We start from the raw sequence: 27262 nt of genomic DNA on the forward strand, positions 1-27262 counted from the left end.
TAAAAAATCAGATGTCAAGGAGGTGCAACAAGCACCAAGTGGATGGACTAGTTTCAGCGGCAGCCTGCAATTTGATTAGATACAGCATGTGGCTGCATTCTGCAAAAGTAAGTCTGCAGGAAGTTGATGTTTCACTTGAAAATGTGTGTATTCATTACCTAAAACTAGGGAAACTCTTATTAAAATTTTTATGTTCATCAGTTTTCAAAAAGTAGGGATGTTGAAGAGAGAAAATTATGATAACTTTTAGCAGTAAATGATATTATTTGATTTTATCTTTTTGGTAATATTTTTTATTTTCAATGTACCTCTTTTTACTGGCTTATGATTTTTCCTTACAATTTTATATTTTCTAAATTATCTATGTTACTTACTTTAATACAAATTTAAACAAAAGATAATAATAAAGTTACAAGATTTGTAGCAGCATGCATACATAGCAGTGTAGTTCTGTACAATTGATGAGATAAGGTACAAGCATTCTCCTAACTTCTCCTCCAAACCAACCACTCTTGTAAGCATGCCGGTTTCGTTGCTAGTGAACGTTCGCTTGGTTTTCTCTCCCCAGTGTCATGTCTATAGTGTGCTTGTATAAGGAGGAGAGTTCGTGAACTTTATTTTATGGCTGCTTACATCACTATTCTATAATAATACATTGCTCGTGAAAATCCAGAGACTTCCATATCAACGTTTGCTTAGCCCTAAAGAACAGGGCCGATGCTCTTTAGAAGGGTCTTCCCAGGGACTGAGTCTGTCTGACTTACCTGCATTGTTCTCACAATTTTGTGTACGTATGAAGAAGACGATATTCCAGTTCCGTGTGCTGTATTCTTGCAAGGTAGCCATATAGCGCAAATGTGAAAAACATTGGATTAACGCGTACTGTTACTAAATTTGGCCAGCTCGCAAAGAATTAATTTCCATAGAGGAAAAAATTATGATTGAATAATTTGTGGATAGGCTTTGGAAACCAGGTGTCCTGAGGTTTTTCCCATCTTAGATCTTCTGTGTGATCTTGGACAAATTACCCTTTTGCATATACCTATATGTAAGAAAAACAATGTCTTAATTAGTCTGTTGCTTGGAAAATTACAAATGGGTATGGGGTGACTGAATTACATTATACAGCCTGACATCACTTTCAGTTTTTCAGGAAAGATGGTTTCAGTGAAGGAAAAGAGATACCAGTTTATTTGGTGTGTAAATACTCTACAACATGTTGGGGGGAAAAAATAGGTAAAGAATAAACAAAACTGCTGAAGTGCTTACAGTTGGCTATAAAGCTTTGAGACTGAATGATTTATTTCAGGTGCATAGTTTTTCATCTGACAAGATCTGTATGTTTGGGTACATTGCCTATTCTATTTTGGTGCTAAAAAGCTCAACGCTTCACTGCTGTCATATTTAAAATGCTTTCTTCAATACGTGCTGATAAAGTTTAGACTGGAAGTATAGTAGAGCCGTGAAAAGCAAACAAAAACAAAACAAAAAAATTTTTAGCTGTTGGCATATTTCTCTACTAGTAAATATAACTGTGATGTAACTTCCCTGATATGCAATTTCCTAGATCATCCTCATCCAGTCGTTCTAGTGGAAAAGGTTGAGGCTAGATGCTATTTGACCACCACCTTTTGTCAATTAATCATGAAGAAAATGTATAGCAGCCTTAAGAACAGTATACAAAATAGAGTATAGATGAAAAAATTGTACCCGGTTATTGGCTGGGAAGCCGTTACTGCTTGCTTTTTTTTTTTTTTTTTTTAAATCCACAAGCTGAAACTGTTCATTCCTGTGGAGTTATAGATGCATGTTGCTCTCTTATGGTGTAGAGTTTGGCTTGCAATGCTGTGTGGGGAAAAAAGTTCCTTTTACACACTTTGATTATTCAAGAATCATAAAGACTGTGACTCAAGTCACATGAGATACTCATATTAATCCAAACAAAGAGGTCCTCTAATTGAATTAGTAAAGGTTCAGTGCTGACTGCAATTTAATAATTTTGCTTTCTGCAGATAGACCCAAGAACATCAACAGGATGCATATGCTTCTTAGATAGGTTGTGCTTATGTGTAAAATGTCATGCAGATGCCTTTTACATGCCTGAAGTGCAATTCCACACAGGAAATCTTTATGAACCAGTGTTTCTAGATAAAATTAAGTAGGCAGATTTCCAGGTGCACTTTTAGTGGAGGCTTAGAAAGAGCAAGAACATGTGTGCACTGTTATTTTCTGTGATTTTTTTTTTTTAAACTGTGCTTAAATGCATATGTTCATTGTACTTGAACGGTGGTAATTTCAAGTGATATTGATTGTTGGAGTGTGCCACCATTCAGTACACTTTATAAGGATACAAACTGAACTTAGAGTTAATCTTCGTACTGCATTTCATTTTTGTTGACTTTGGTGGATAAATATGTTTAATGTCGCTGCTCAGAAATGCCTAACCTTGTCATCTTTAAGCTTTAATTATCAGTTTGACTTCTGTCTTGTCAATTACAAAATTAAAATTGTGTCTATATACAGAAATAGTCTTTAGCATGTTGGTTGCTTTTTTTCCTCTGCCAACTTATATAAAAATATAGTGTTTGTACAGTATTTAGGTCAAACTAGATGCTGGAAATTCTGTCTTTAACCACACTATTTTGATTTTTCTTTTGCAGAAAATTGAAAGTCTCAAAGAAACAACTAGTGTAAGTTTCTTTATTTTTTTAATCTATTATATATAGATTCTGAAATTCACCTTATTTTCTTTGTGAAAGTTTTTAAAGCTTTTTACAGAGAAGTGGGAATCCATGTTAGGTCCAACAGTGTGAAGGCAGAGGCAGCCTGGTTCTGGTGCTGCATTCAAATTTATGTCTAGCATCTTAGAATCATAAAATCATAGAATAGTTGAGGTTGGAACGGACCTCTGAACGTCTGTAGTCCAACGCCATGCTCAGAGCATGGTCAGCTAGAGAATGTTGCCCAGGACCAAATCTAGTTGGGCTTTGAGTGACTCCAAGGCTGGAGGCTCTAGAACCTCTCTGGGCAACCTGTTCCAGTGTTTGATCATCCCTAGAGGAAAAAAAGTGTTTTCTTATGTTTAAGGTGAATTTCCTCTGTTTCAATTTGTGGCTATTCCCTGTTGTCCTGTCACTGGGCACCACTGAGATGAGTCCAGCTCTTCTTTACACCTTGCCATTCCAATCGGATATTGATAAGGTCTCCCCTGAGCCTTTTCTTCTCCAGATTGAGCAATCCCAGCTCTCTCAGCCTCTCTTCACATGACAGTTTACCGGCTTGCAGCACTCTGAAAATTTGAAGCTGACCTCCATTTCACCCTGACATCCTGTGTTGTATGTGGCTTTTGGAAACTTCAGTTTTCTACTACTATACTTTTGTCTCTGGGAAAAAAAAAAGGGAAGGGAAAGTAGGGGACACTCAGACGTGAGCGTCTGTTTAGTTCTCACCCAATCTTTCAGTTAAAATTCTGTGTAACTAATAAAAATACCTGTAATTGCAAAATATTATAGGATAGTAATACAAATTTTTCTCTGTTATTTTTGTTTCCTAGAGCATGGTAGAATCAATAAAACACTGCATTGTGTTGCTACAGATTGCTAAAGTAAGTACACTGTAAACTATTTTGAATTTTAATTATACAGGATTAATCTATGTGAAAACAATTGAAAACTAAAAGTGCCTTCTATATAATCCTATATATATATATATAAAAAAATGGGTATAAGTTGATTTATGCTATGTTTTAATGAAGTTTCCGAAATACTGAGTTCCATAGCAGACAGTCCTGTTGATGTTTGAGGTGACAGTCGTGTTAATGAGAAAGCTTTTCTTTTGAGATAAACTTTCTTTTGCAGTTTCCTATTAGACTAAACAAGAACTTCAACAAACATAAGGGTGACAGAATAGAAGCTTAACAAAACTCTTCTTGTTTCATTTAAGAATGTGACTAACAGAAAAAGGGAAAATGGTGATGTTAATAATCTAAACTGGTTTGGCAAGGTTTTTAGTAGGTCTGAAGTTCATGATGATGTTGGAACTTCTTGAAGTACAAATTGTATTGTTTGAGAATGCAATACGGGTAATGCACTTATGCTTTTCACTTAAATGTTTTGTTACTTTTTAAAATTCAGTGAGATCTGGATTTTTTTTTTTTGGTCCAGTTCTTTTCTTACAGGCCTTCACGTACTGATGGAGTCAATTATAGAAAACTAGCATGCTATCATCTGATCTAACACAGCTATATGTGACTTGCTGTGTTAAGGTAGCTGTTGGAGAAACTGTGCAACGAATGACTTGGTCATTTTGTGTTGATTACTATATAAATGTATTTAATAGTTGTTATTTTCAGAGGTTTAATTCCTGTTAAATTTTGCTCTTTTTTAAAAAGCTGTACTATGCAATTAGCAAATCTGAAAGAACAGAATTATAACCTGCTTTTCAGGTTCTTGATCAAAGCTGGCAATAGGTGGCTGAGTTAGCTTTCTTGTTTCTATTGAATATCAAATTCCATTTCTGCTGTGGGTAAGTTTATTGGAGGACAGACAAATCGGATTGCTTATTTTGTGCTGATGCTAAGCATATTTTGAAGTTGGCTAGGTGGTTTGCTGGTAATGGACAAAACGGAACTTGTAGTGGCAGTTGCAGTCGTTTTTGTCAGGTTCAGTGCTTTACTGCTCCAACTACAATATAACCGTAAAGGTAGGTGGAATTTGGGTCCTCCGAAGATGCCAAGACTTGCTTTCTGTTATACTAAATCAGAACTTGAAGTCCTCCTTTCAGTACCAGTAAATATTAACCAGTGTAAATAGATGGGTTTATCCATTGGGGAGTGGGGGTTGGTTGGTTGGTTTTTTTGCTAAACCGTATCCAAAGCTCTTGTAGAGCTATTGAAGATAAGGTGGTTTAAATGAGTGGTTTATGCACAGCTAATTGGAAGAAGTTGATCCACATGTAGTGAAAAATACCCTCTATAAATCTTCCTGCTATTTTAATAACCTTTATTTTGCTTCATCTTTCTGTCTTCTCTCTGTACCTTAGACAACTATACTTGTTGACTGCATTGCACTTTTGTTCCCACCCCCGCCCCCTTTTTCATAAACTGTGTTGGTATCCTGATTTCCTACTACTGTAGGAAATGAAGAATACAGGGGTTTTTTGTTTTTTACAGTTCTGTAAGTTGTATGTGTATGAAGTATTACATATGTAAAAATGGATTGTGTCTGACTGATAGCTTTCTGTTCTCCAGTATAGAACCTTTTAAGATTCTGCAAGTTTTTTTCCTAAAGCTGTAAGGCAAGTATGGCTGCTGACTTATGCTGCTGAAAATAAATCATATTAACACCACCCCCCCCCCATTTTTAATTCTACAGTGCCTTTCTCGTTAGGAGACAAACTTCACAATTACCTTCTGGTTGTTTGCATACCTTGAAAATTGTTACTGCTTCTCTATGTAGTCAGAACATTTCTCTGTTTCAAACTGCAGCCATTTATTATTCAGATGATTTTGGTACATTGAGGCAAACATGGGGGTTTTTATGGTTTTGGGATATATTTTTGCCTTTCTTTTTTAATTGTGTGTTAATTTGAGCTGTTTCATGGACTCTTATAATAACCTACCTTAGGACTTGGACAGTTAAATTTTCATTAAATTTACTGGTAAATCAAGTGTGTAATCATGCTACTTGTACTTGAGGTGACCCAAGATGTTTTCAAAATAATGAAGTAAATACCAGCTAAATAGGAATATGTTATAATTCATACATTGCTTATCAAACAGCAATTAAAATAAACTAAGTGGGATGGTTAGGTGGAGCATTTGGCTTTTGTTGTCCCCTTTGCGTGTATGACAGTTGAAGGTGTCCAGCTTTGCTGATGTGTGTGTTGTAAAAGACACATAATAGTCTGTCAGTGAGTTAGTAAACTAGTCTTAGAAATATATATTATGTTTTATGAAGTAACTTTTATAATTTAGATATGTAGTTTTGCATTTTTGCCTTCCCCTTTCCACTCCATCATTTCTGGTCAGTCTTGCCTGCCTAGTTTTGTGGCATTTCTGCCTTCCTTACCTCATCAACACGTCACATTGCTGATTGTGCATTACTTCTGTACAGATTGTGCAAGCTTCTGTACAAATGCAATGTCTTTGTGTTTTATTTCTTAGGTCTTAGAGATGATAGCAAAACATAGAAATTTTGTATGTTGAAAAAAATGAATATATTTGGACTCCAGTGTTATTCTTTGTTCTGTGTTTGTAAGTTTGCAACCCAGTGGAACTCATTGCCCTTAGTGTCATGTTTGTCATGGAAAGCCTTGCTTAATAAATGTCAGCCAGCAGACATGAAATTTGAGCAGCCTATCGCCAACTATATAAGCTAGGGAAGACTGTGTAAAGTATCAAAACATAAGTATGTGCCAACTTAATACTATTTACAGCTTTTTTCTTCTTTTTTTCTTCTTCTTTTCCCTCTTAACAACTGGAAATCTGGGGAAATACTCTGCAGACAGGTCTTAAGGCTTACACTGAACAAAGTTATGGATTGATATTCTGATAATACGGACTTTGTAGCGGAAGTGAAGAGATTTGGCTTAGTGTTCAGTAAAATTTATACTGTTGCTGGTACTGTGTTAAAACTATGTTAACTGTAGATTGGCATTACCTTGTCTGTTACTAGTGTAATTTCCCCTGATGACAGTTTTATAACATACATTGCCTGCTCTTTCACATATGCTTCTAGGTAAAAATCCCCCAAATCCTAGATTGTACACAATCTAAAAACATTTTAAAAATCTAGTGGATACCAAAAAGCAGAAGTTAAAAACATTTTTCTTATAAAGGCACTTCTGCCTTTCAAAAATAAAAAGTGCTTTTGAAAACTTGGCCTGTAAGCTAATTGCGGTTCTTCAGAAACCGAGAACTTCATGCCTTTCAGTTTTCAGGGACTCATTGGTGCTGCAGACTGTGTTTTGGGGGGCTCTTAGCTATTTGGGAAGAACCTGTGTTGTAAAGCATAATTGTATTCTGCAGCGCAGAAAGGGTGTTTTAAAAATTGCTTGGACTTGTGTGGACAGATCCTCAGAAAACACTGATCTTCAGAGGTGCAGTGACTATGTATAGAACTGTTTCTTCTAAGTTAGTTACTATATCACATGATAAGGAACATTTTATGGCTGAAAATGTAAACATTCCTGAGAGAAATTTGCTGTTCTCGCTTAACACAGAACTGATAAGTCATACCAGATTGTTTTGTTGATATTTTTAACATTCTTTCCTTAAGGACCAAAATAATGAGGAGAAGCACGCAGATGGACTTATAGTAAGTTTAAATCTAATCTTTATCTCCCTTTATTTCTGCAGAACATGTGAACAGAGACCTGAATTTCCACTCATTTTGCAACATACTTCTTCCTTTCTCTAATTTACTGCTTCGAGTGTCTTCTTAAAATTACTGTTGAGTCATTAGCTTCTGAGGTTGGCTAACACCCTTGCCTTTAGAAAATATAGTGATCAGTTTTATACTGAGTGTCCTAAATGGCAGTGTTATGACTGAACACTTAGATAAAAATCTGCCATGTGAACAGATGAAAGGGAAATTATTGGGATAGAAATAGTTTTGTGTTCCATCTGAAGTGTCTTTATGTATGAAATAGATCAGCTATCCACGTGCTTCAAATAGTTTGTCTTTTCTACGGTGCTGCTCGTTTGACACAAAGTTGTATTATGTCTGTTTAAGCAATGTTTCTTCTTTAATATAACTTCTTCATTTTTAATGTAACTTCTGTCATCTTTGGTTTTGATCACATGTGACTTCTCTTTCTTTGTTCTCTTTTTGTCACCTGAGTACATTTCAGATACTTTTAGTAAGAGATTGGTTTCAGTAAAACGTAACTCTAAAAATCGTATCGTGTTTTCATTACAGCTGACAATAATTCCCAAGCTTTATTTGTCTTTCCATTATATACAGCTTTAGCAGTATGATTTTTCTGGTATGAATTTTGGAGTACAGATGCACATACAGATTTTGGTTTCATGCTTGTCGTAAATAAGATGAACGATTACCCTGTGGATATTCACGTAATTCAGGTCTTAGTGTAATGGAATAGGTTCTGTTACATGCCCTGGAAAAGAGCAGTTATGCAGCTAGACACTACCACAGGCAGAAGTGGTATGCACATTAGATCTGCATCTCAGAATTTCATATAGATACTACAACTTACTATAGTCTAAATTTGATTAGCCACTATTCTAATTGTCTGTGGACTAGCTTATGCTGGGTAGAAGGGGGGAAAAAAAAGTATTCCTGTAAGAATATATTAACTGAGGGATCAGTGATGGTGAGGGCTGAATTTTTGATGCTATTGAGGTCAACGTTAGCTTGGGCTAAAGGTCAGGGTTTCACTTGAAACTGAGGCAGGAGTATGATCAGTGTTTGATACCGTGGTGGGATGACAGACTTGTTGTTTTTAAGTTGTTAAACTCAGAGTAGGAAACTTTCAGGCCTGCCTTCATCTGTTTCTAAACCAGGAAGGCATACCCCAAAATATCTTACAAGAAACTCCACATTGCAATGTGGAGAATTATTTAAGGATAAGGTTACAATTCTGCATACAAAGTCAAAGTTACTCTGAGGTTTTGGGTTTTTTTGTTTGGTTTTTTTTTTTCCTTTATCACTCCAGTGTTCTGTATCATACATGTTATTAGTGTCCCTAAAAACTAGGGGAGATAGACATAGCAATAGCATCCTGTGTATCATAGGACAGTCTTGATTTTTAACTTACTTAACTCTGAAAATAGGATTATCGTTTTAAACTGTGAAATGTGTTGCATGCATAGTTGCACAAGTGGTTGAAGTAATGTGTAAAGGAGATGGATTTTATGCTGGAGTATAGTGCGGTAAGGGTATATGTACTGGATTATTTATTTGTATACTAGTTAGTAACACCAATGAAGTTGTAGAAAGCAATTTTATGCCTTTTTTCTTTTTTTAACTGGACATTTTTTTTAAAATAACCAGGGAATAATAGTTTTGTTTTCAATTAAATAAATCCTGTGCTATTAAAAAAAAAAATCATTACTGCTTCACTGATTCTAAATGTGGGATAAAGTTCAGAATAACAGTTAACCAGGAAAGGAGGCAAAAAAGAAGTCTTCCTTTTGTAGGAAAACGGGAGGAGGAAGGTTAAAATTACCCTGTTTCCCTCAGTCTGCATGCAAATAAAAATTAATAGACTAAAGGGAGACAAGAACAGTTGGAGACCCTCTTCTTTTTCTAATGTTTTAAATATTGATCTAAAAAGAGGATAGCAATAAACATGCTGACTAAACTTAAAGGCAAAGTTCACCTAGCTTTTTTAAAACCATAACTTTTTTTTTAAAGTAGAACTTGGTATTGTATGACCTTCCTGTGCTTGATATTCTTAAGCACAGTAGCAAGATTTCCTAGCAAACTGAGGCAAAGATTTTCATAGTTCTGACATAGATCAATGGTTTTAAATTGCAAGATGTTTGGAAAAGGGTTTCATGTACCTTTTATCCAACGAACAGCCCAGAACAACATAGAAGTACTGGCTGTGTATGTAAACATGTATAACAACAGTACTTAGATGATAACAAAACTACAGGCCAGTGAAGCAAGGCAGAATCATTCTAGTGTGGATGAAAAGACATTGCAATTTAGATTTCAGAGGGGCTTGTTGTATAGAAGCCAAGAGCATATACTGAAGTCAGTGACTTCTGTGAGTGTCGAGTTGAATTGGTGCTTCATTTTCAAAGTGCCCGTGTTCATAAGTAGGCTGAAATGTCCTCTACTGGAGATGCACTGCAAACTGTCGGCTTGAATGGGAAGGAGCTTTGGCAACAAAGCTACTTCATGGCTGTATGCGTGCTGATGATTCTTGTTTTAATTTATGGGTTGATTTACTATGATTGGGATAAATTAATTTTTGGGGAGAAAAAAAAAAAGGGTTTTAAAAATACAGATTACCTATACTAATTTTTGCCAGATAATTTGCATCTAACATTCCATTCTTTGCATGCAATATTTATTAATCAACATTGAAAAGAATACCAGAAGCTAGAACTTGAAATAAGAATTCTTTATAGGACAATTCCTTTCTGTAGCAAATTCAGTTTAGTGTAAAAACTGTGTAAAGATTGAAAGTATTACTACTTTGAAAGTATTTCTCATGTCCTCAACTGTCAATTAGTGTTTTACTTTCTCTCTCAGGAATTTGCTGTCTTGCAGTTGGGCATTTCTTGTGCTCACAATGTTCTTGCTATCTATACTTTTTTTTTTTTTTTAATTTAAAAAAAAAAAGTGCTTTTCTTTCTTTTGTCTCAGAGCACTATAAACCCGGTTGACGCAGTATATCAGCCCAGTCCTTTGGAACAGTCAGTGATCAGCACAATGCCTTCCCAAGCGGTTATACCTCCAGGTATGGCGTACAGAAAGAACCTCGGTAGAAATATGAACAGAGCAGGGTGCAACTGCAATCTAGATGCATAATGGTGGATAGCTTCTGTGTCACATATGCAATACAGGTGCACATTGCACTTGGTGGTGCACACTCACCACAGTGGTGCAAAGGAAGGGAAAGGGGTGGGAAGTATGGAGCTTCCTCAGCCATCGGGTAAATCTGCCTCTAATTCTGTGGATAAACTGATATATTTTACTTGCTCTAAGTTACTGGCTTATGTTTCTAATACACTTACTTAAAATAAATGAAACAATAGTTTTCAGAAAAGATAAATGCTTTCTAGCTAAATAACTGACATTTTAAAAAATGCCATTTTTGCCTCATAGTAAAAAAGAGCTAGATAACAATGACAGAAACATATTTTTCTGTCTGAATGGCTTCTATAAAAAAGGATTTCATTTTTGAAGGTGAGGTGAAATAATGTGGAATCACCTTCCCAACAAAAGTATAATTCTCATATTAAATGTGAATTTTGGGTTTAACACATCAAAATATCCCCTAGAACCTCCTCAGTTGTGCAAGTCAGAGCAGCGACCCTCATCTTTGCCGGTGGGACCTGTAGTAGCATCACTTGGAAATCAGACTCCAACACCAAATAGTACAGGTACAGTTCTGTGTAACCGTCTTATTGAAGTACAAGAAACAAAATCTGAATGTATGCTGTCTGTAACCTAATGTGATTAGCTAGTAAGACAATGTTGTATTGGCCTACATCTTGCTTTTAATCAACACATATTTCAGTGTTGTGTTAAAATCAATTATTCTGCTCTTTCTCCCCCCCACATGTATACATAATACATAGGAGTATTAGCAGCTTGCTTTCTTGTCTCCATCGTTGCAATCTTGCAGTAATCAGCACAAGAACTTTGCAGTTAATACATCATGTGGGGCCTTTGGGTTTTTTAAGTCATTGATTCCCTCCTTTCTCCCTTAAATAATAACATTCACTGGGCTTTTAAAAACTACAATAGATGCTTTGAAGCAAAAGTTGCTATAATATATATGAAGTTGCTATAATTGTTTACAATTCCTATAATAAAGTAGTTTCTTTTTTTAAAACCATAGCTACATACTTAATGTATTTTTTTTATTATTTGTCAACATTGACTATTATTTCCTGATCAGTTGTATTGATTATATTGTCCAATCATTCTAAAACTCTCTCAGTTCCCTCCCAAGTTTTTTTCTAAGCTTATGTGTAAATGATATGTTGTTACTTGATTATTATCCTTCCTTCACAGTACACTAATCCACGTGTTAAACAGTATTAAACAGTTTTAGCCCCAATCTGAAAAATGAAGGATACCACTGCTGAATTTTTCTCCTGCCAGAAAGTTTCTTTTTTCAGTCTTACTCTATGCACCTCATCTTCTATTTAGTTTCTGATGATTGCTGTTTGTGTAAATACCTTAGCTTGCTTAATAACCTCTGTTGTGACTTAGGCTTCCACGAAAGGTCTGTGTCAGCGTTAATTTGTTTTGTCTTTATTGCTATGGCTCTTTGGAAAAATGGCGAGTTAGTGGTGAGACAGGATTCACATAATCCAATTTAGAAACTGTATTCATTAGATTTTGTCCCAAATATATTTGCAGCTAAATTGGAAAAAGATGTTTTAGGCAAGTAGAATACAAGTTGAGTGAAAACTGGCTGGACTGCCAGGCCCAAGGCTTGCAATCAGCTGTCTGAGGTCCAAATGGCAACTGAATGACTATTGCTGTTTCTCAGGGTTTGATACTGGGTCCAATGCTGCTTAATATGTCAGATAACCTAGACACGGACTACGCCAAATTGGGAATAACAGTGGATAGGACAGGGCTGCCATTCTGACTGACTGACAGAAACCTCACAAAGTTTGATGAAGGCAAATGCAAAGTCTTCCACCCACTTTACTGTTGCACTGTGTTCTTGATTTTTCCTTGTGACCTTTCTTTTGTTACCTGTTAAATGAAACTGAATATGAACCTGACTAATTATCACTTTTAATTTTGTAAGATATCATACCTTCTGAGTTTGTTCAAATCAATGAAGACCAACACAATCTTACTCATAATTTAGAACTGGTAGATTTTAAACTCATTTGGTTTTATTGAATCTGTAATTTTTAATACTCCATAGGAAGTGGGCAGTCAGCACCTAGCAGCAGTCTCACCTCTCCAAGCCATGTCAACCTGTCTCCAAACACAGTCCCGGACTTTTCTTACTCAAGCAGTGAGGATGAATTCTATGATGCTGATGAATTCTATCAGAGCAGTTCTTCCCCAAAGCGATGTATGGAGTAAGTAGCTGAAAGTATGCAGTCTGTGCTGAATATAATTTTTATCTACAAGGGCGTGGCTTGTCTGCTTGTAGAAGTTAGTTAAGCTAAATAAGTGAATAAGCCACATTGGCTTAAAAAAAACCTCAACAAAAACAAACAAAATGCAGGAGGAGGCAGAAAAGCCACTCTGTGTAACAGAATAAGATTACCCCCTCCCCCAGAACAGTTGTCTGTGAGGGATGTGGTTTCCTCTTCTGCTCCTTCCTTAGTAAATAACCAATTCCTTCTCACATTTACTAAAACGATTTTTTTTTTGACGTTGACTGTCTTTCCCCAAAATCTCTATTTAGTCTTCTTTTTTTATGAATCAGAAAATTAATTTTAAGAGATGCTACACATTTCCAAGAGGAATTAGTCAGCTGTTTTATGCCTTCAGGTGTTATTATCTTAAGACTGCAGGCTTTCCCATTTGTTCAGCTGCAGTCCATTTTAAGTTTTCTGTGAATTAGTGTGCAGCACATATATTGATGTCTATCAGTAAACTCCTTAGGGAATGGATATCTATGTGTATTAAATTATAATAATTTGGTCTGAATTAGTTCATTGTGAATTGTGAGAATTTATTACTTTTCTTTAGTTCTTCAGGGTCTGCTGCAGTCCTGACTCGGAGCAGCACAGGAAGTAGTCTGAAACGTCCAGATACCACAGAGTCCCTCAATTCTTCCATGTCTAATGGGACAAATGATGCTGGTAAGTGGACTGCATGAACTTTCAGTCAGGAGATCTTGATTGTTAATCTGTGTGTAAACTGTGTCAATATATGTATGATCATATATATGAGACAAGGTACTTCCGGAAAATGGTTTGTCTAATGTTTCTTTACTAATGGGAGATTGTTGAATTGTAGGATTTAAAAACCTTAGTTTTATAAATAAGACCTTTTTGACAGCTAATATATATGCTAATTAAATATAGTCTGTCTTTGAAGGCTTAGAAAAAAACAAAAGCAATTTGTTTTTCTAGATCTCTTTGATCCTCCTGATGATCGAGATGATGATGGAGAAGGAGAATCAGTGGAAGAACATAAGAGTGTTATTATGCATCTGTTGTCACAAGTTAGATTAGGAATGGATCTAACAAAGGTAAACTTGATGATTGTTCATGGGGAAGGGAGGGAGAGTAAACCCTGAATTCTGTGTAAATCAGTTTAACGTTAAATAATTTAACCGTATATTTGTTCTAAGAGGTAGTTAAGCTGTAATCTCTTTAGCATGGTATTTTTTTTAATTGGAGTTATTACTGGGAGGGTAAAAATGAATACAGCGTAAATATATCCTACTGCTAAGATCTGTTTGGGAAAATAGTTTGCCATAGAAAGCAGCTGTTGGTTCTCTTTGAACCTGATCCTTGGAATGCCTGTAAAGCTGCGATAAGAGGAATGCTCCATGCGGTAGTAATGTTTCTCCTGTCCTCTAGCTTTCTAGAACAAAGATCTACAAGATCCTAGTGTATGGTGACATTCAAAAAGACATGAATAAAATAAAAGGGAGAGTTAAGCATATAGTGAAATGCTTTGCTTAGTTGGGATCTTGTTGAGTAAGTTGCTTGTGTACGTTAAAATGCTACATGTAGGTCTGGCAAGAGTTGGATTTTTCGTGAATGTGATTCATGTTGTTGTCTGTCTTAAGGTTGAATGAACAGCGTTCTGAATGTGTTGATCTTTCTAGGCAGCTTGGTTAAATCTAAACAAGTAATTCCAGATTGAAAAAGAGTAGGAGAGATCAATCCTATCATTAGTTTCCTTAAGTGGATGATTTTATTTAACTGTCCAGTCTGGAACTTGCAATACAAAGATGAACTTAAAACTTTTCTGGGCAAATAGCCAGCAGCTATGGAAGGTTTCTGGCAGTTCTGAATAGGAATTGATCCAAAATGTGTCTGTTTTGGGAACTCCTGGAATAGTTGAAAATTACTGATCTCAAGTTAAGCTGCCAGGAAGCATCATGAACATGCATCTCGTCTGTGTTGCTTTGAAGTCAACAATAGCAATCAATGCCACTTTCAACAGTGGTCCATACCACACTGAAGCAGACAGCAGATCCACAAGAATGGAACCTGCAAATGCTGTTGGGGCAGAAAGGTAGTAGGGAAGAGATTAACCTTCACCTCAATAAAGAGGCACGTAAGAGGATGTGACTACGTGGAATGAGATTTTTACTATAACTGAAAATTGATAGTGTACATACAGATGAAATGAAATAATTGATGTTATTGTAATTAAAAACAGCTTTTAATAAGCTCAGCCACATAGTTGAATATACTTTAAGTGGGACTAGAACATACATAAGATAAGAGACAGTTCCTCTTAAATCTTTGGTTTTATAGAAGATGCCAACTGACCTGCATATGTCAGAATTCATTGGTAAGTTTGAGAACACAATCAGCTTACAGGCACACGAAGCCTTGGGTGCTTTGTATGCTATTTTCAGTTAGTATGTAGAATGCTTTTGTGCAGGATGTTAACGTATCTTGATCTATAAGAGGGGTTTTTTTCTTCACCCAGGTGGTTCTTCCAACTTTTATCCTGGAAAGAAGGTCACTGTTGGAAATGTATGCTGACTTTTTTGCACATCCGGACTTATTTGTCAGGTATTTGATTTGTAAAGTAGAGAATTAACTGGTTCTGGTATTGTTTCTGGCCCTTGTGGGCAGCCGAAAGTAAGTTGGTAGTTTTGAAGAATATTGCTTAGGTTTTGATCTAAACTTGAAAAATAGTCAAAGTAGTCAAACTTCTAGTTGTAAACCAACCAAACATCCAAAAAGCTTTCCTGTATTTGAGGTACCTGCTTGTATTTCATTTTGCGTGCCCTTCTTTTCTCTCTTTTGGCCCCGTAGCATTAGCGACCAGAAGGATCCAAAGGAACGAATGGTTCAAGTGGTTAAATGGTACCTCTCAGCTTTTCATGCAGGAAGAAAAGGGTCAGTTGCTAAAAAGCCTTACAATCCCATTTTGGGCGAGATCTTCCGATGTCATTGGGTATTACCGGGCACTGAAGGTGAAGATGATATGGTTAGTTTCTTGTGGTATGTTTTTTGGTGCCTAGAATGCATGCGAGTAATTCCCAAAGCTTTATTAATTTACTAACTGAAATGGCTTATGTTATATTTAAGTAGCAAAATTGACAAACTATGGCAATTTCTTAACTGATTTCCCCCCCCCCCTTTCCTCCTTTTCTTTGGACAGAAGTTTAAAATATCTTGCATCACAAAATTTGAGCTATTACGGTTTTTAAGAACTATTTGACATATTGAAAATGTTCTGGTTTTTTCCTCAACTGTTTCATAGCACCAAGCGTGACTTCCTTTCTTTTGAAAGTTCTGATTTCTTTTTATCATCTCTCTAAACCCTTGTGTTTTTAACAGTGGGGTTTCTTTTCCTCACTTACAACCTAGAAAGCAGTGCAGTTTCTCCAGTATATTTAACTCTCCTTTTAAAATCTTTCTGTAGACTTCTGAAGTTTGGATTCTGAGCTTGGATAATATTTTAGTTGTACGTCTGTGTCTGGCCACTACTCTTCCTTTTGTACTTTATCAGAGTATGTCTGGTGAAGTGAAGGACAGAGTAACAGCAGTGCCACTCTCATAATCCGAACTCATCTCCCAGTGTATGAGCTTTTCTCTTATTTGCCCAAGTTTCAATGAGACTCAAGGATTAATCAGACTTAACACAGTGCCCCACTGAGCCTAGAGAAAAGGTCTAGCACTTGCATGGAGGGGGAATTTGTTGTTGATGTGTTTTGGGTTTTTTGGGGTTTTGTTGTGGTTTGGTTTTTTTAACACCTCATTTCGGCTTCTTACCTTGGGAAGCTGCAAATGATGTGGGAAGTGCTGTTGTGACATACTTCACGTAGCCTCAGTGTAGTATATCTAAAGGTGATTGTTTAGATATAAAACTTGTATTTTTCCCATTTAATTTGCTTCTCCCACCCCAGTTAGCTTGCTCAGATCTTTCTTTTGTTTCTGAGGTGAATGTTTGGACTCCTATTTGCTGGCATAAAGACAATATTGTATTTGTGCTTCCATTGCTTCTAATGATGAATTAATTACACTTTTCATGATTTGCTGCAGGAAATTAACATTGTTTAATGGTTTTGTGATACATATATAATCTGATCATTATAAATATGCATATTGGACTTGATCAGAAACAAAAATGAAAACTATTTCTGCCACCCATTTCTTATTAGCTAATAAGAAATTAAGTGGATTTAAATATTACTTTGTAATTGGGTTTATGCGTGAGTCTTTCAGTTTAACTGTTGTATCTGGGGGCATCTCCCCTAATACATTTATACTTAAAAACCAAGAGAGTAGAAGCTGCACGTTCTTTAGAAAGCATCATAGTTTCAGGAGTAAGGAGTTATTCCCCATCAAATTAGCAATCTGACAAATACATTAAAAACACTGCAACACATTTTTAGAAGCCTTTGAACATTTTTAGAAGCAACGTCTCTTGGAAGCATCCAGTGTTTTGTAGACACTGTCAGTGATGAAAATCCTCTCTACTATCATGCAGGAGCCAGTTTCAGAAGGACCAGTTCCTTGGGTCAGTAAAAGCAGTGTAACGTTTGTGGCAGAGCAGGTCTCTCATCATCCTCCAAGTAAGTTGACAATAACTTTGCTAATAGAGATGGCATCTGGCTAGGAGCAGCAGTCAAGTCAGCTCTTGGTTTAAATCTTGGATTTAGATTTTCTCTCCAAACTTAAAAGCTGAAGGTTTTCTCTCTAAACTGTTTTTGTGAGAAACAAATTGCAAACTCTGTTGCCACATTAGTATAAGGCACTTGGAGATATTTCCTGATGAATGAATTTGGAAACACCAGTATTAATGCCTTGTGCTGCTATTTTTAATACCTTTTTTTCTTCAGTTTCAGCATTTTACGCAGAGTGTTTTAGCAAGAGGATACAGTTCAATGCTCACATATGGACCAAGTCAAAATTCTTAGGAATGTCTATTGGGGTTCATAACATAGGGCAAGGTACGTGTGTGTAAATTTAACAGTGGAAGAGAAATTTACATTCTGCGACTAGAATTTTTACAGAAATTATTTAAAGTCATCCTATTAAACATAAGGAATGTTTGAATTTATGTAACTAGAGTGTATGTTTTTTTTCTTCAATAGGGTGTGTCACATGCCTAGATTACGATGAACACTATATTTTGACCTTTCCTAATGGTTATGGAAGGCAAGTAAACCCTCTATTTGGTATTTTCCTTTTTAATGCCTTGTAATATTTCATACTTTATCGGTTGAGAGGTTATAAATATATATATGTATTTATAATTGTAGGTCTATTCTCACTGTGCCATGGATAGAACTTGGTGGAGAATGCAGTATTAATTGCTCAAAGACAGGTTATAATGCTTCCATCGTCTTCCACACAAAACCGTTTTATGGAGGAAAGAAGCACAGAATTACAGCTGAAATTTTGTAAGCAGGTTTCTTCAGTTAATCTTGCTTTTTCTTTACTTAAATACTGACAGTGTTTTTTTCAAGACAGTCAGGAGTGTAAAATACTGAAACAGCTACACCCAGTAACTTAGCTCATAATTACCTGTCACAGGATGCCATGTTATAGCCAAGACTTGTGAGAGGAAAGCGGTGTAGGCCTGCGTCTTGCCTTGTCCTGCTCTAAAACATTCTCAGCTGGTTACCAAAAGGAACTTAAATTTTCAGTCCTAAATTATCCAGAATGGCTTCATCATTACCTCTCCTAAAAATAAAAATGCTGAAGCCTGATACTACTGCTGTTCATAGTGTGTCAGTTAAAGTTCCGCTGCAGACATTTACGTATTTATTTATAACTGTGGTCTGGTGGATTTTGGTTAGATCCTCTGTGTGTGCCCAGAGCAGCGAATTCAGTGGAGATTCTCATCTCGCTCGGAGATCTGCTCTAATGTCAGTAAGTGGATGCTGACAAAAGGAGGTTCATAACTTGGTTCTGAATCACTTCTTGACACATGTTGATAGACATCATTCATGAACTAGCGTTTGTGTTTCTCAGTAGTCTGGGGAAGCTTTGAGTTTGAAACCTTTTTAAGCTTAAACTTATCACTCTAAATCTGCTTCAGGTTTCCTAAACTCTAAATGCAGGTACAGCCCTAGGGCAAGGCCTGTCTTACCCTGGAACAGCACTTCCTTTGCAGGTTTACCCAGTTGAACTAATTGATGCAAAACTTCTCACTGTAAACAGAACCCTCATCTCATCCGTATACCAATAATTGTAAGGGCTGATATAAAACAGACTGTATAGCAATGAGGATAACGCTTTGGTCCTTTAGCATCTCTCAGCTGCTGTAATGCAACTAAGAAATGACTGTTTCTTTCTATTTAGTTCTCCTAATGACAAGAAACCCTTCTGCTCAATTGAAGGAGAATGGAATGGTGTCATGTATGCAAAATATACAACAGGGGTAAAGCAAGTTTGGTTTTGTTGGTCCCCCCCCCCCCCTTTTTCAAAATGGAAGATTGTGCTTAAAAAGTATGTGTTTGGTTTTTTGTTTGTGGGGTTTTTTTGGTGGTTTGGTTTTGTTTTTTAAACAAACAGTAGTAGTTGGGAACTCCTATGAAGGTGTCCAAAAAAATCATAAGATCACAAGAATGCTGAATTCAGGATAAAAGTCCTGAATTTACTTTGTTAATTTATTTTTAAGGTAACTTGATTTTTATAGCAAGAACAGAATCTGAAGAGTTATGTTTTTCAAGTATTTCCTGACAAACACTGTACTGGAGTGTGAGAGTAGATAAATTTTGTCTAGATAAAGAACTGATTTTATCTTTTTTTTTTTTTTTAATCTCACTCTCTAGGAGAATGCTGTCTTTATAGATACCAAGAAAATGCCTACAATTAAGAAGAAGGTAAGGAAATTGGAAGACCAAGACGACTTTGAGTCTCGCTGGTAAGAACTTCAGTTAAACGGGCAAATTAAGACACTTTTTTTTTTTTAGTTAGTTAGACCCAAGTTTGCAGTAGACACTGACTAATGGTACACTCACATCCCTTGTGGATGGATGTGCTCCTCCTTCGCTGCAGGACAGAGCCGAGGTACAACAGGTTGGGGTTTTAATGGGGAAGAGGAGACCTGTAGTGCTCAGTTACATCCTCATTGGGACCAAATGTTCCAGGGAGGCCCAGAGAGCTTCACTGCAGCCTCCTGGCAAAAGCACAGTTGTGGTTTAATACATATTGGAGGTTTTCTGCCCTTTTGATAAGTGAGACCTACCTTAATTCAAACAAATACTGATGACTAACAGCCAGTAATACGTTTCTATAACCCTCTAGCACTTTGCTTCTATAAAGCAGTCTCCATTCAAATTTCTTTTTTTTAAGCTTATGGAAAGATGTAACCTACAACTTAAAAATTAGAGACATTGATGCAGCCACAGCTGCAAAGCACGCGCTTGAAGAAAGACAAAGAGCTGAAGCCAGAGCCAGAAAGGAGAATGAGACCTCATGGGAAACAAGGGTGAGCTTTATTCGAACAGTGTAAATGCCCTCTAACCTGTAGCATTTGTTCCTTTCCGACTGAGTCATAAAAAGCTTACAAGTGATTATTCCTGGTTTTCTAGTTATTCCATGAAGATGGAGAATGCTGGGTTTATGATGAGCCACTACTGAAACGACTTGCTGCCAGTAAACATTAAGTGGGTTGTAAAACCAGAAAACATTCAAGCCTTGGCTTAGCAAAGTTTACATCTGATACCAAGATAGTCATCAGTGATCACGTACGTACCGTTTGGAGAACCTGCCCCCTCCAGCTCCAGTGGTTCCTATCTCAGGGATACCGGACTTACTGATGCAGATAAGCAATTAAACAAAACGAGAAACGTCTTGGCTGTGCAGTAATGTAGTGGACTCTGCTCTACTGGTAGTGTATTCGAGCTTCGACGGCAGGCTGCTGCCTGGAGCCGTTACCGATGCTTCTAAAGCATGGAGAATCTGGGCCGTGAGGCATCCACACTTTGTATAACCACTGTGAAGGCCATGGCATTGGTATCAGTTGCATAATATTCCTGGGTCCTACATATTTAAAAAACAAGAAATGAAATGCAAGACGTCATTTAAATCTAGCTAATGTTTGCAACGTGTAAATATGAGGATTCCTTTGATGGGACAAGTTGTTAGACAAATGCTAGGTAAACGTTATCTTCCACCTGTATGATAATCAAATCTTTCGGCATTTCAGTGTCTTGCCCAAAATAACTTTGTTATTTTGAGATCAAAAATGTAACCACAGATAATTCTACTCAATGCATCTTAAGCTTCATAAAATAGATTTTTCAAACTTCTCTTATGGACTTTTTATTTATTTCATAATAAACCTTTGCAGCAAGACTGACTTTTCCAGCTGCGTGATGAGCAATTGTTTTGTGTGAAATGTATTAGTAGTATTATTTTTTTCCCCACTGGAATCATTGCAGCTCAACCTACTTCTTAAAGTAGTTAATGAACTAGCAGAAGGAGCAGAATTTGCAGCACTCACAGCAGAATTTTTCAGGAATCTACATCCAGCCTTGTGTCTCTCCTGGCTCGCCAGCACTTCAGGAATCATTGCATTTCTGTGCTTTTGCTATAGTTAAGTAACAGTTGAGGAAGTAGCTCTATGTAGCACTCAACCTATTTTTCCTTCACAATTAAATCTAGCTTTTACTTGATTTCATCTCACTTTTGTCTATGTTACATATACAGCAAAACTGGAAAAAAAAAAAAAAGGAGTGAGAGATTGAAGCCTCAGGCTTTTTTCCCCCCTCCAGCCCACTCTCTAACTTCTCCAGGAGAACAGTGGAACACTTCCTCTGAGGAGCTGTAACTGCTCCAGCCCTGCAGGGACAATGGACAAGACCTTCTGAACAAAAAGGCGCAGCCAGCTGGAGAGGAGAACACAGCATCTTTCTGGGGTGCGGGCAGCTCTCCCTTGGCTCCAGCTGGAAGTCAGGGCTGGGCCAGTTCTTAACAAATTTGGGAGATTAATGAAAAAGGGTGGCTGGAAACTTACTTGAGGAAAGTTTCCTCAGTATCTGAACTGACATCTTCATCCCAGCTATGACTACAGCCCTGTTGTAATAGAAATAGGTTTGTCATGCTCACATTGCAGAAAGCACCTGTATTACACATCACTGCAGGGCAAGACGTCATTTTTATTTTAATATTTTATGGTAAGGGAGAACATTCAGAGTTGATGTATAAGCTTTGATGTCCTTGATGGAAGTAGCATTAGTCATCAAAGAAGATGGGGGCAAGAAAATAAGATGAGGTATTTCACCAGACGAAGAATTCTGTATTTCTGAGACAGCTGTAACCTCCGAGTCCCCTTCATGTTTTCCATATCCAACCACCTGCAAAAGTTACAAAAAAGGAATTTGGCTCCAAGCTTTTCTAATTTGGATCTCATTCAATGTTCATCTGCCCTGACAATTACTCAAATGCAATTAAAACATTAGTAATAATTAGAAATGTAGAAAATAGGAATAGTAACATGGCTAACTACCCCCTGAAAAGCTAGATTACAGAGCTCTTTGACCACACCCTGACCGGGTGCTCCAAGGTTAGCCAAGTTTGGTGTTTCTGAAGTTGGCAGCATGGAGCTGACAAACACTCACATGTACGCTGAGCACTTTCTTTTTGTTGCTTCTGTGAGCTTGGAACCAGGTGACCAGGTCTGATTTTGTAACAGACTTCAGAGCTTCAATCTGCAACCCACAGGAATGAGGTTTAAGTAAACATAAAAATGTTTTTTCTACAAATAATATCCCATTAGGCAAAAGAACCTTTTTTAAATACCATGTAGTTTTAGAATCACTGTGTCATTAGCACCATAACTCCCCCTATTTATGCTTTGCATTTAAAACTGCTGCAAAACGTGAATGGGACACAGTGAGTGTTCCATTTGGCATCACTTAACAACAAGGAGGGACCACCAACCTCACGGGCAAGCCTGTCAAAGAGATACTGCTGCGTCACAACTTCATTCCAGTTCCTATCTACTTCTTCTCCAAGATGGGAGTCTTCACATTCTTTAAGTTTTATCAAAGCTGTAACCTACATTTGAAAAAGACAAAACAATTCATTTCAAACTGCTGTAATTCACTATCACCAAATTCACCAAAGTTGAAAGAAAATCCAGGTTACATGAACAAGGTAGTTCATTGCTGTCAAATGTAACTGTAGATAGCCAGAGAGCAAATGTTTAGAGAGTGACTGCAGAACGGAGTCAGAGGCAGGATGTAAAAGCGAGTCCTTTGTCCAGAAAACCCTCAGAAATACGCCAGACAAGGGTAACCAAACCCGCCAGCGTAGGTGTCACTGAGCAGTTAAGGCAGAGTTTTCAAGATCAAGTTTTACCTGGGTACTAAAAGCATCTTCAGTTAAATGCTTGATTTTCTCTTCGAAGCAAGAAAGAAACTCCTCTATTTTCTTGTCAACCAATTCAGAACTAAAAGAGAGTTAAATAATTACATCAGGTAGGAAAAAGAAAAAAAACCCAACAATACTGAGGGGGGTAAAGTAGCAGAACAGCCCTCAAGTGCCAAGGGAATGGTTGGGACAGGCTCACTTCTCTCCCCCCAAAAAGCTCACACATCTGTGAAGCATCGACTTTTCTCTCTTCCCTAGTAGCAGGGCATAAACCCAGTGCGCTCATTTTAAGCTACTTTAAGTACTGCTGAAGCGCAGGACTTTAGATAACCAAGCAGCAACAGGAGTCGCTGCTGTGATGCTATCGGGACCCTGAGCTGTGGTATAGCGGCATGCGCTAGCACGTGCTGTATCAGGAACCCCAACCGCAGCCCTCAGCCCTGCACATAAATAATTACATTCTATTGCATTAAGACAAAAAGAAAGAACAATACTGTCAAGTGACAGCTTGTGAGGCTTCTGAAACATTAAAACCTTCACAGATGACACAGACCTCAGGAATGGAAGTGTCATCCAAATGTAAAAATTAGAGGCAGCAGTACTCTGTGCTAATTAAACTTTCACTGACACAGCATTATTTTTCATACGTTGCATATTTTTCATATACCCCTTCAACCTTGGCAGGTCAAATACCTGTAGTTTGCCCCAGCTTTGAACAAAACCATAATGTTGTTCTGTCTGCTGAAAGGGAGCCCCAACAGCCAGACAGGATTTACTGGACACAGACTTAGCTCTCCTGGCAGAATTATCTTCAGAAGGGCAGTGGGACAGTTTACTTGGTCTTTTGGATTACTTTTCCCTATTCAAGTCGGGGCTGCTGCAGTTCTAAGAAGCTTAAGGCTATTGCTTTGGTTAGGTGGTGTTTTTGTCACTACGTCACAACTATCATGGGTGTCACAAGCTGAGGCCAGGCCTTCTCTCTCGACACTCCCTCTGGGCTGTTGCGTACCTCCCCTCATAGAATCAAAACAAACTCCATGGCCTGAAACAGGTGGGAACCCTTAAATGAGAGCAGGTGCACGGAAAAGCTCAAACAGCAGCAAACTGAAGTCAGCTGTGACCTGATCTCACAGAACAAGTGGAAGATTAAGTGAAACCCTTTCAGTAATAATTCTTCAGCTGGATGTTGTGTAAATGCCCCACTGACACAAAATACAACATGTAAATGTGGTCACACCAGCCAGGCCCTGCTGCCTGAGCCGTGGCGAGGAGGATGTGGTGGACACGGCGTGGGCAGGTCACCTGATATGGGCGCTGCCCACGGCTGGGAGCAGTGACTAACATTAACCACAGAGCAGCACTTACTTGTATTTAGTTGCCTGGGTTGCTACTGTGACCGAGAAGCCGAGAATCCCAGAAGTATTCCTGCAGGTAGGGTACACGTGGTAGCTTTAAAAAAAGAGGGGGAGGTAAACAATAAAGTCATTCCACAAGCACAATTACATTTTCCTTTACAGGACATGCTACAAGTTAAACTAGTGTTGGTACTTTTGAAAGAAAAATCTCAGGTATAAATTCTCAATAGTCTTATTTCCTGCATCACCCCACTTCAGTGTTTTCTCATTTTTAGGAAATCCTTTTAAGCTTGGCAGAGTATCTGTGTTTGTGTTGCTGCAAACTAATCCATCAGAGTGACAGACTCGAGCTGTGAAAAGCCTGTTACGGTCTGCTGAGGTAGAAGGGGGTCCCTCTAAGGGAGGGTGCTACGCGCCACAGAGCCACTGTGAAAACAGCCCGGGGGGCGGGGGGGGGGCCTGATTTAGAAAGTGAAGGGAACAACTTTCTGCTGAGTAATTTGGAGTTAACACACCAGTAGTAGATGCAATTCTTAGAAGACTCAAAAGCAACTTGGCTGCAGCTTGTATCAATGGCTGCTCTTGATTTACGTTGCTGTTTCCATCACAGTAACTGAGGAATTAGCCACCGTGCTGGAAGGGTTTCCAGAGTAAAAATACTAGGGAACAGCAAGAGGAGGTGTGTAGGAGCTATCCTCTGTGATGAACTCACCCCAGGGTCTGCTTGGTTCTCAGAAAGTCAAAGCAAGGCTCTTCCATGTGCATCTGAAATGGAGCACACATGTGTTAACAGCAGAAGCGATGCTGCTCTGCAGCCACCCCTCGGGGTGAAAACAACTGAACTGCTGCCTTTCCAACTACACCCACTGAATTAGGAGAGGTCTCAGTCTTCTGGGTCAGCGGCTGAGAGAACAGTCCTCCATACTGTCCATCACTGTGGCAGTCTGGGGATCCTCTCCCAAATGCTCAGAAGTTTAATCAGAGCAAGCAACAGATACATGCCGTCCCCTTTGTACCAGTTAGCCCCACCGCCGTATCTTAGCTTCAAGCACTGTCTTCAGGGAAGACACTTTGATGAGTTAGACACAAACACTAACTTACCACAAGCAGCTCCATAAGGGTATACTCCCTCAGGTTCCTGGCACCTGACTAGAAAGAAATGAAGAATTTAGGGTGATTTCATGGAGTTAAATGCTATAGTTCAGGCTGAGGTGACAATTGTGGCACACACCTCGGCCTGGACTGCAGCACTGAATTACAATTCACATCAGGGACAGCTGGAAAGTTCTTGTTTTCCACGGGGGCCTCAATCTGGCCTTCGGAAGAGAGGGCAGGGCTCAGCCCAGGACCACCAGATCAGCGGCGAGGACACCAGGAAATCACCGAGGCACAAACCCAGCTATCAGCACTGGCCAGGAGAAGGTGCCGGTTTCAGGCTGCGAGAGCCCACCTGGGTTTAGCCTCTTAGGCCAAGGGCCTGTGCTTACGTGAGGCTTCAGTGCACTCTAACATCACTGCTCACAAGGCTGTGCCGTAAGTACAACCACAGCATCAGCGGCTACCAGAGGGGACAGACCAGTACACACCAAGCTAACGCATTACCTGGTAATACACTGTCACTTCAGAGTTGGCATCACCTTTGTTGAGAGTTTTCACCTTACAGAGCAGATGTGTATTTGGCAAATCCACCACCCGGAACTGAACAGGGCAGGGATGGGCCAGAGGAGCAAACTGGAGCTTTCTGCAGGAAGCACAAACAGCAAAGTGTCAAACACCTGCTCACATCTTAGCCAAAACCAATACAACACCCAGTTGTTTACACACTCTGTCTGAAATTATTTCCCCTTCCCCAAACCAGAACAATGTCCTGCTGGACCTGCCATGATGGTCACCTCCCACAAACACCGGCAGCACTGCATGCAGGAGGGGACAGGGAATTTCTGCCTCCCTCCCACCCTGGCCCCTTCCCTCCTGAAAAGAATCTTAACTTGATTATAGTTTCCACGCAAGTGGTGCAATAATCAGATACTCACTGAACAACATAATTCAGAAAATCCTTTGCTTCCTAGGAGAGAAAGCATAAACAGAAATTTTATTTACAAGAGAATTATTACCCCAATTCACAGCCCAGCGCATCGCTTGAGAAAGTGACCCTCCCAGCAAAGAACAGCCAATATCTGTCACACCACCTACATCCCTGTCCCTCCGGACACCTCTGCACCATGCAGCAAAGCAAACAGTCTCCACTGTGCACATAGGAAGAGGCAAGGCCCCTCTTGTGCATGAAGTTGGAGCTCTGGGAAGGAGACTCTTGGGCTTAAGTAGAGGAAATGGGAGGAGGTAAGAGAAACTGTAAAACTGATGTAGGAGTTACAGGGTTGCACATGCCACACAGCGAAAGGAGCTTAGCTCAGAGGCTGCAGCAATAAAAACATTCTGAATGAAGATTCTTTGCAAATCACGATTACATTCTCAGCCCTCCTTCTGCCCCACAGCGCAGGAGGGGACAGCTGATACTGCAGGAGTCTGACGTCCCAAAGGACATTAGCACATTTTCTTCAGGAGGCTTTAAACAGTCAAACACCACCAGCTAAGACAAACTTCTTTGCACAAACCATAATTGCAGCAGGTTTCCCTCCCATGCCACGTGCAGGCACTCAATGCCACTGGATACGTGGGGCTAAGCCCTGTTACAACCCTCTCTAAAAAAGTGTGAGGACTTTGTGTGACCTAGTCCCAGGGTAGGAGTCTTCGATGA

The 27262-nt window shown here is 38.5% G+C and overlaps 2 protein-coding genes across 5 annotated transcripts in view; one reads left to right on the forward strand and one right to left on the reverse strand.

The window, feature by feature from the left end:
- Positions 1-21084, forward strand: part of OSBPL9 (oxysterol binding protein like 9) — a 64998-nt gene extending 43914 nt beyond the window's left edge. For 2 of the 4 annotated variants that reach the window (XM_054833595.1, XM_054833596.1), the window contains 18 exons: positions 2661-2690; positions 3554-3604; positions 7278-7316; positions 10341-10434; positions 10979-11080; positions 12592-12751; positions 13371-13483; positions 13757-13875; positions 15297-15382; positions 15629-15803; positions 17310-17394; positions 17662-17772; positions 17917-17980; positions 18085-18225; positions 19130-19208; positions 19603-19694; positions 20126-20261; positions 20365-21084. In XM_054833595.1, the coding sequence (XP_054689570.1) occupies positions 2661-2690; positions 3554-3604; positions 7278-7316; positions 10341-10434; positions 10979-11080; positions 12592-12751; positions 13371-13483; positions 13757-13875; positions 15297-15382; positions 15629-15803; positions 17310-17394; positions 17662-17772; positions 17917-17980; positions 18085-18225; positions 19130-19208; positions 19603-19694; positions 20126-20261; positions 20365-20439 (1752 nt within the window). In that variant the 3' untranslated portion in view covers positions 20440-21084. Of the gene's footprint in view, positions 1-2660; positions 2691-2776; positions 3336-3553; positions 3605-7277; positions 7317-10340; positions 10435-10978; positions 11081-12591; positions 12752-13370; positions 13484-13756; positions 13876-15296; positions 15383-15628; positions 15804-17309; positions 17395-17661; positions 17773-17916; positions 17981-18084; positions 18226-19129; positions 19209-19602; positions 19695-20125; positions 20262-20364 lie in introns of those variants that run through there. The other 2 variants (XM_054833597.1, XM_054833598.1) reach the window with 2 other exon arrangements.
- Positions 21085-21913: 829 nt separating this feature from the next.
- NRDC (nardilysin convertase) overlaps positions 21914-27262 on the reverse strand; it is a 29334-nt gene continuing 23985 nt past the window's right edge. Inside the window, exons 23-31 of the mRNA XM_054833585.1 lie at positions 26538-26569; positions 26107-26245; positions 25606-25653; positions 25217-25269; positions 24515-24598; positions 23138-23228; positions 22718-22834; positions 22396-22485; positions 21914-22131 (exon numbers count right to left, since the gene is read on the reverse strand). Coding sequence (XP_054689560.1) covers positions 21934-22131; positions 22396-22485; positions 22718-22834; positions 23138-23228; positions 24515-24598; positions 25217-25269; positions 25606-25653; positions 26107-26245; positions 26538-26569 — 852 coding nt within the window. The 3' untranslated portion in view covers positions 21914-21933. The remainder of the gene's footprint in view (positions 22132-22395; positions 22486-22717; positions 22835-23137; positions 23229-24514; positions 24599-25216; positions 25270-25605; positions 25654-26106; positions 26246-26537; positions 26570-27262) is intronic.

The sequence above is a fragment of the Grus americana genome, chromosome 8, assembly GCF_028858705.1.
Source record: "Grus americana isolate bGruAme1 chromosome 8, bGruAme1.mat, whole genome shotgun sequence".
In the NCBI taxonomy this organism is placed as follows: domain Eukaryota; kingdom Metazoa; phylum Chordata; class Aves; order Gruiformes; family Gruidae; genus Grus; species Grus americana.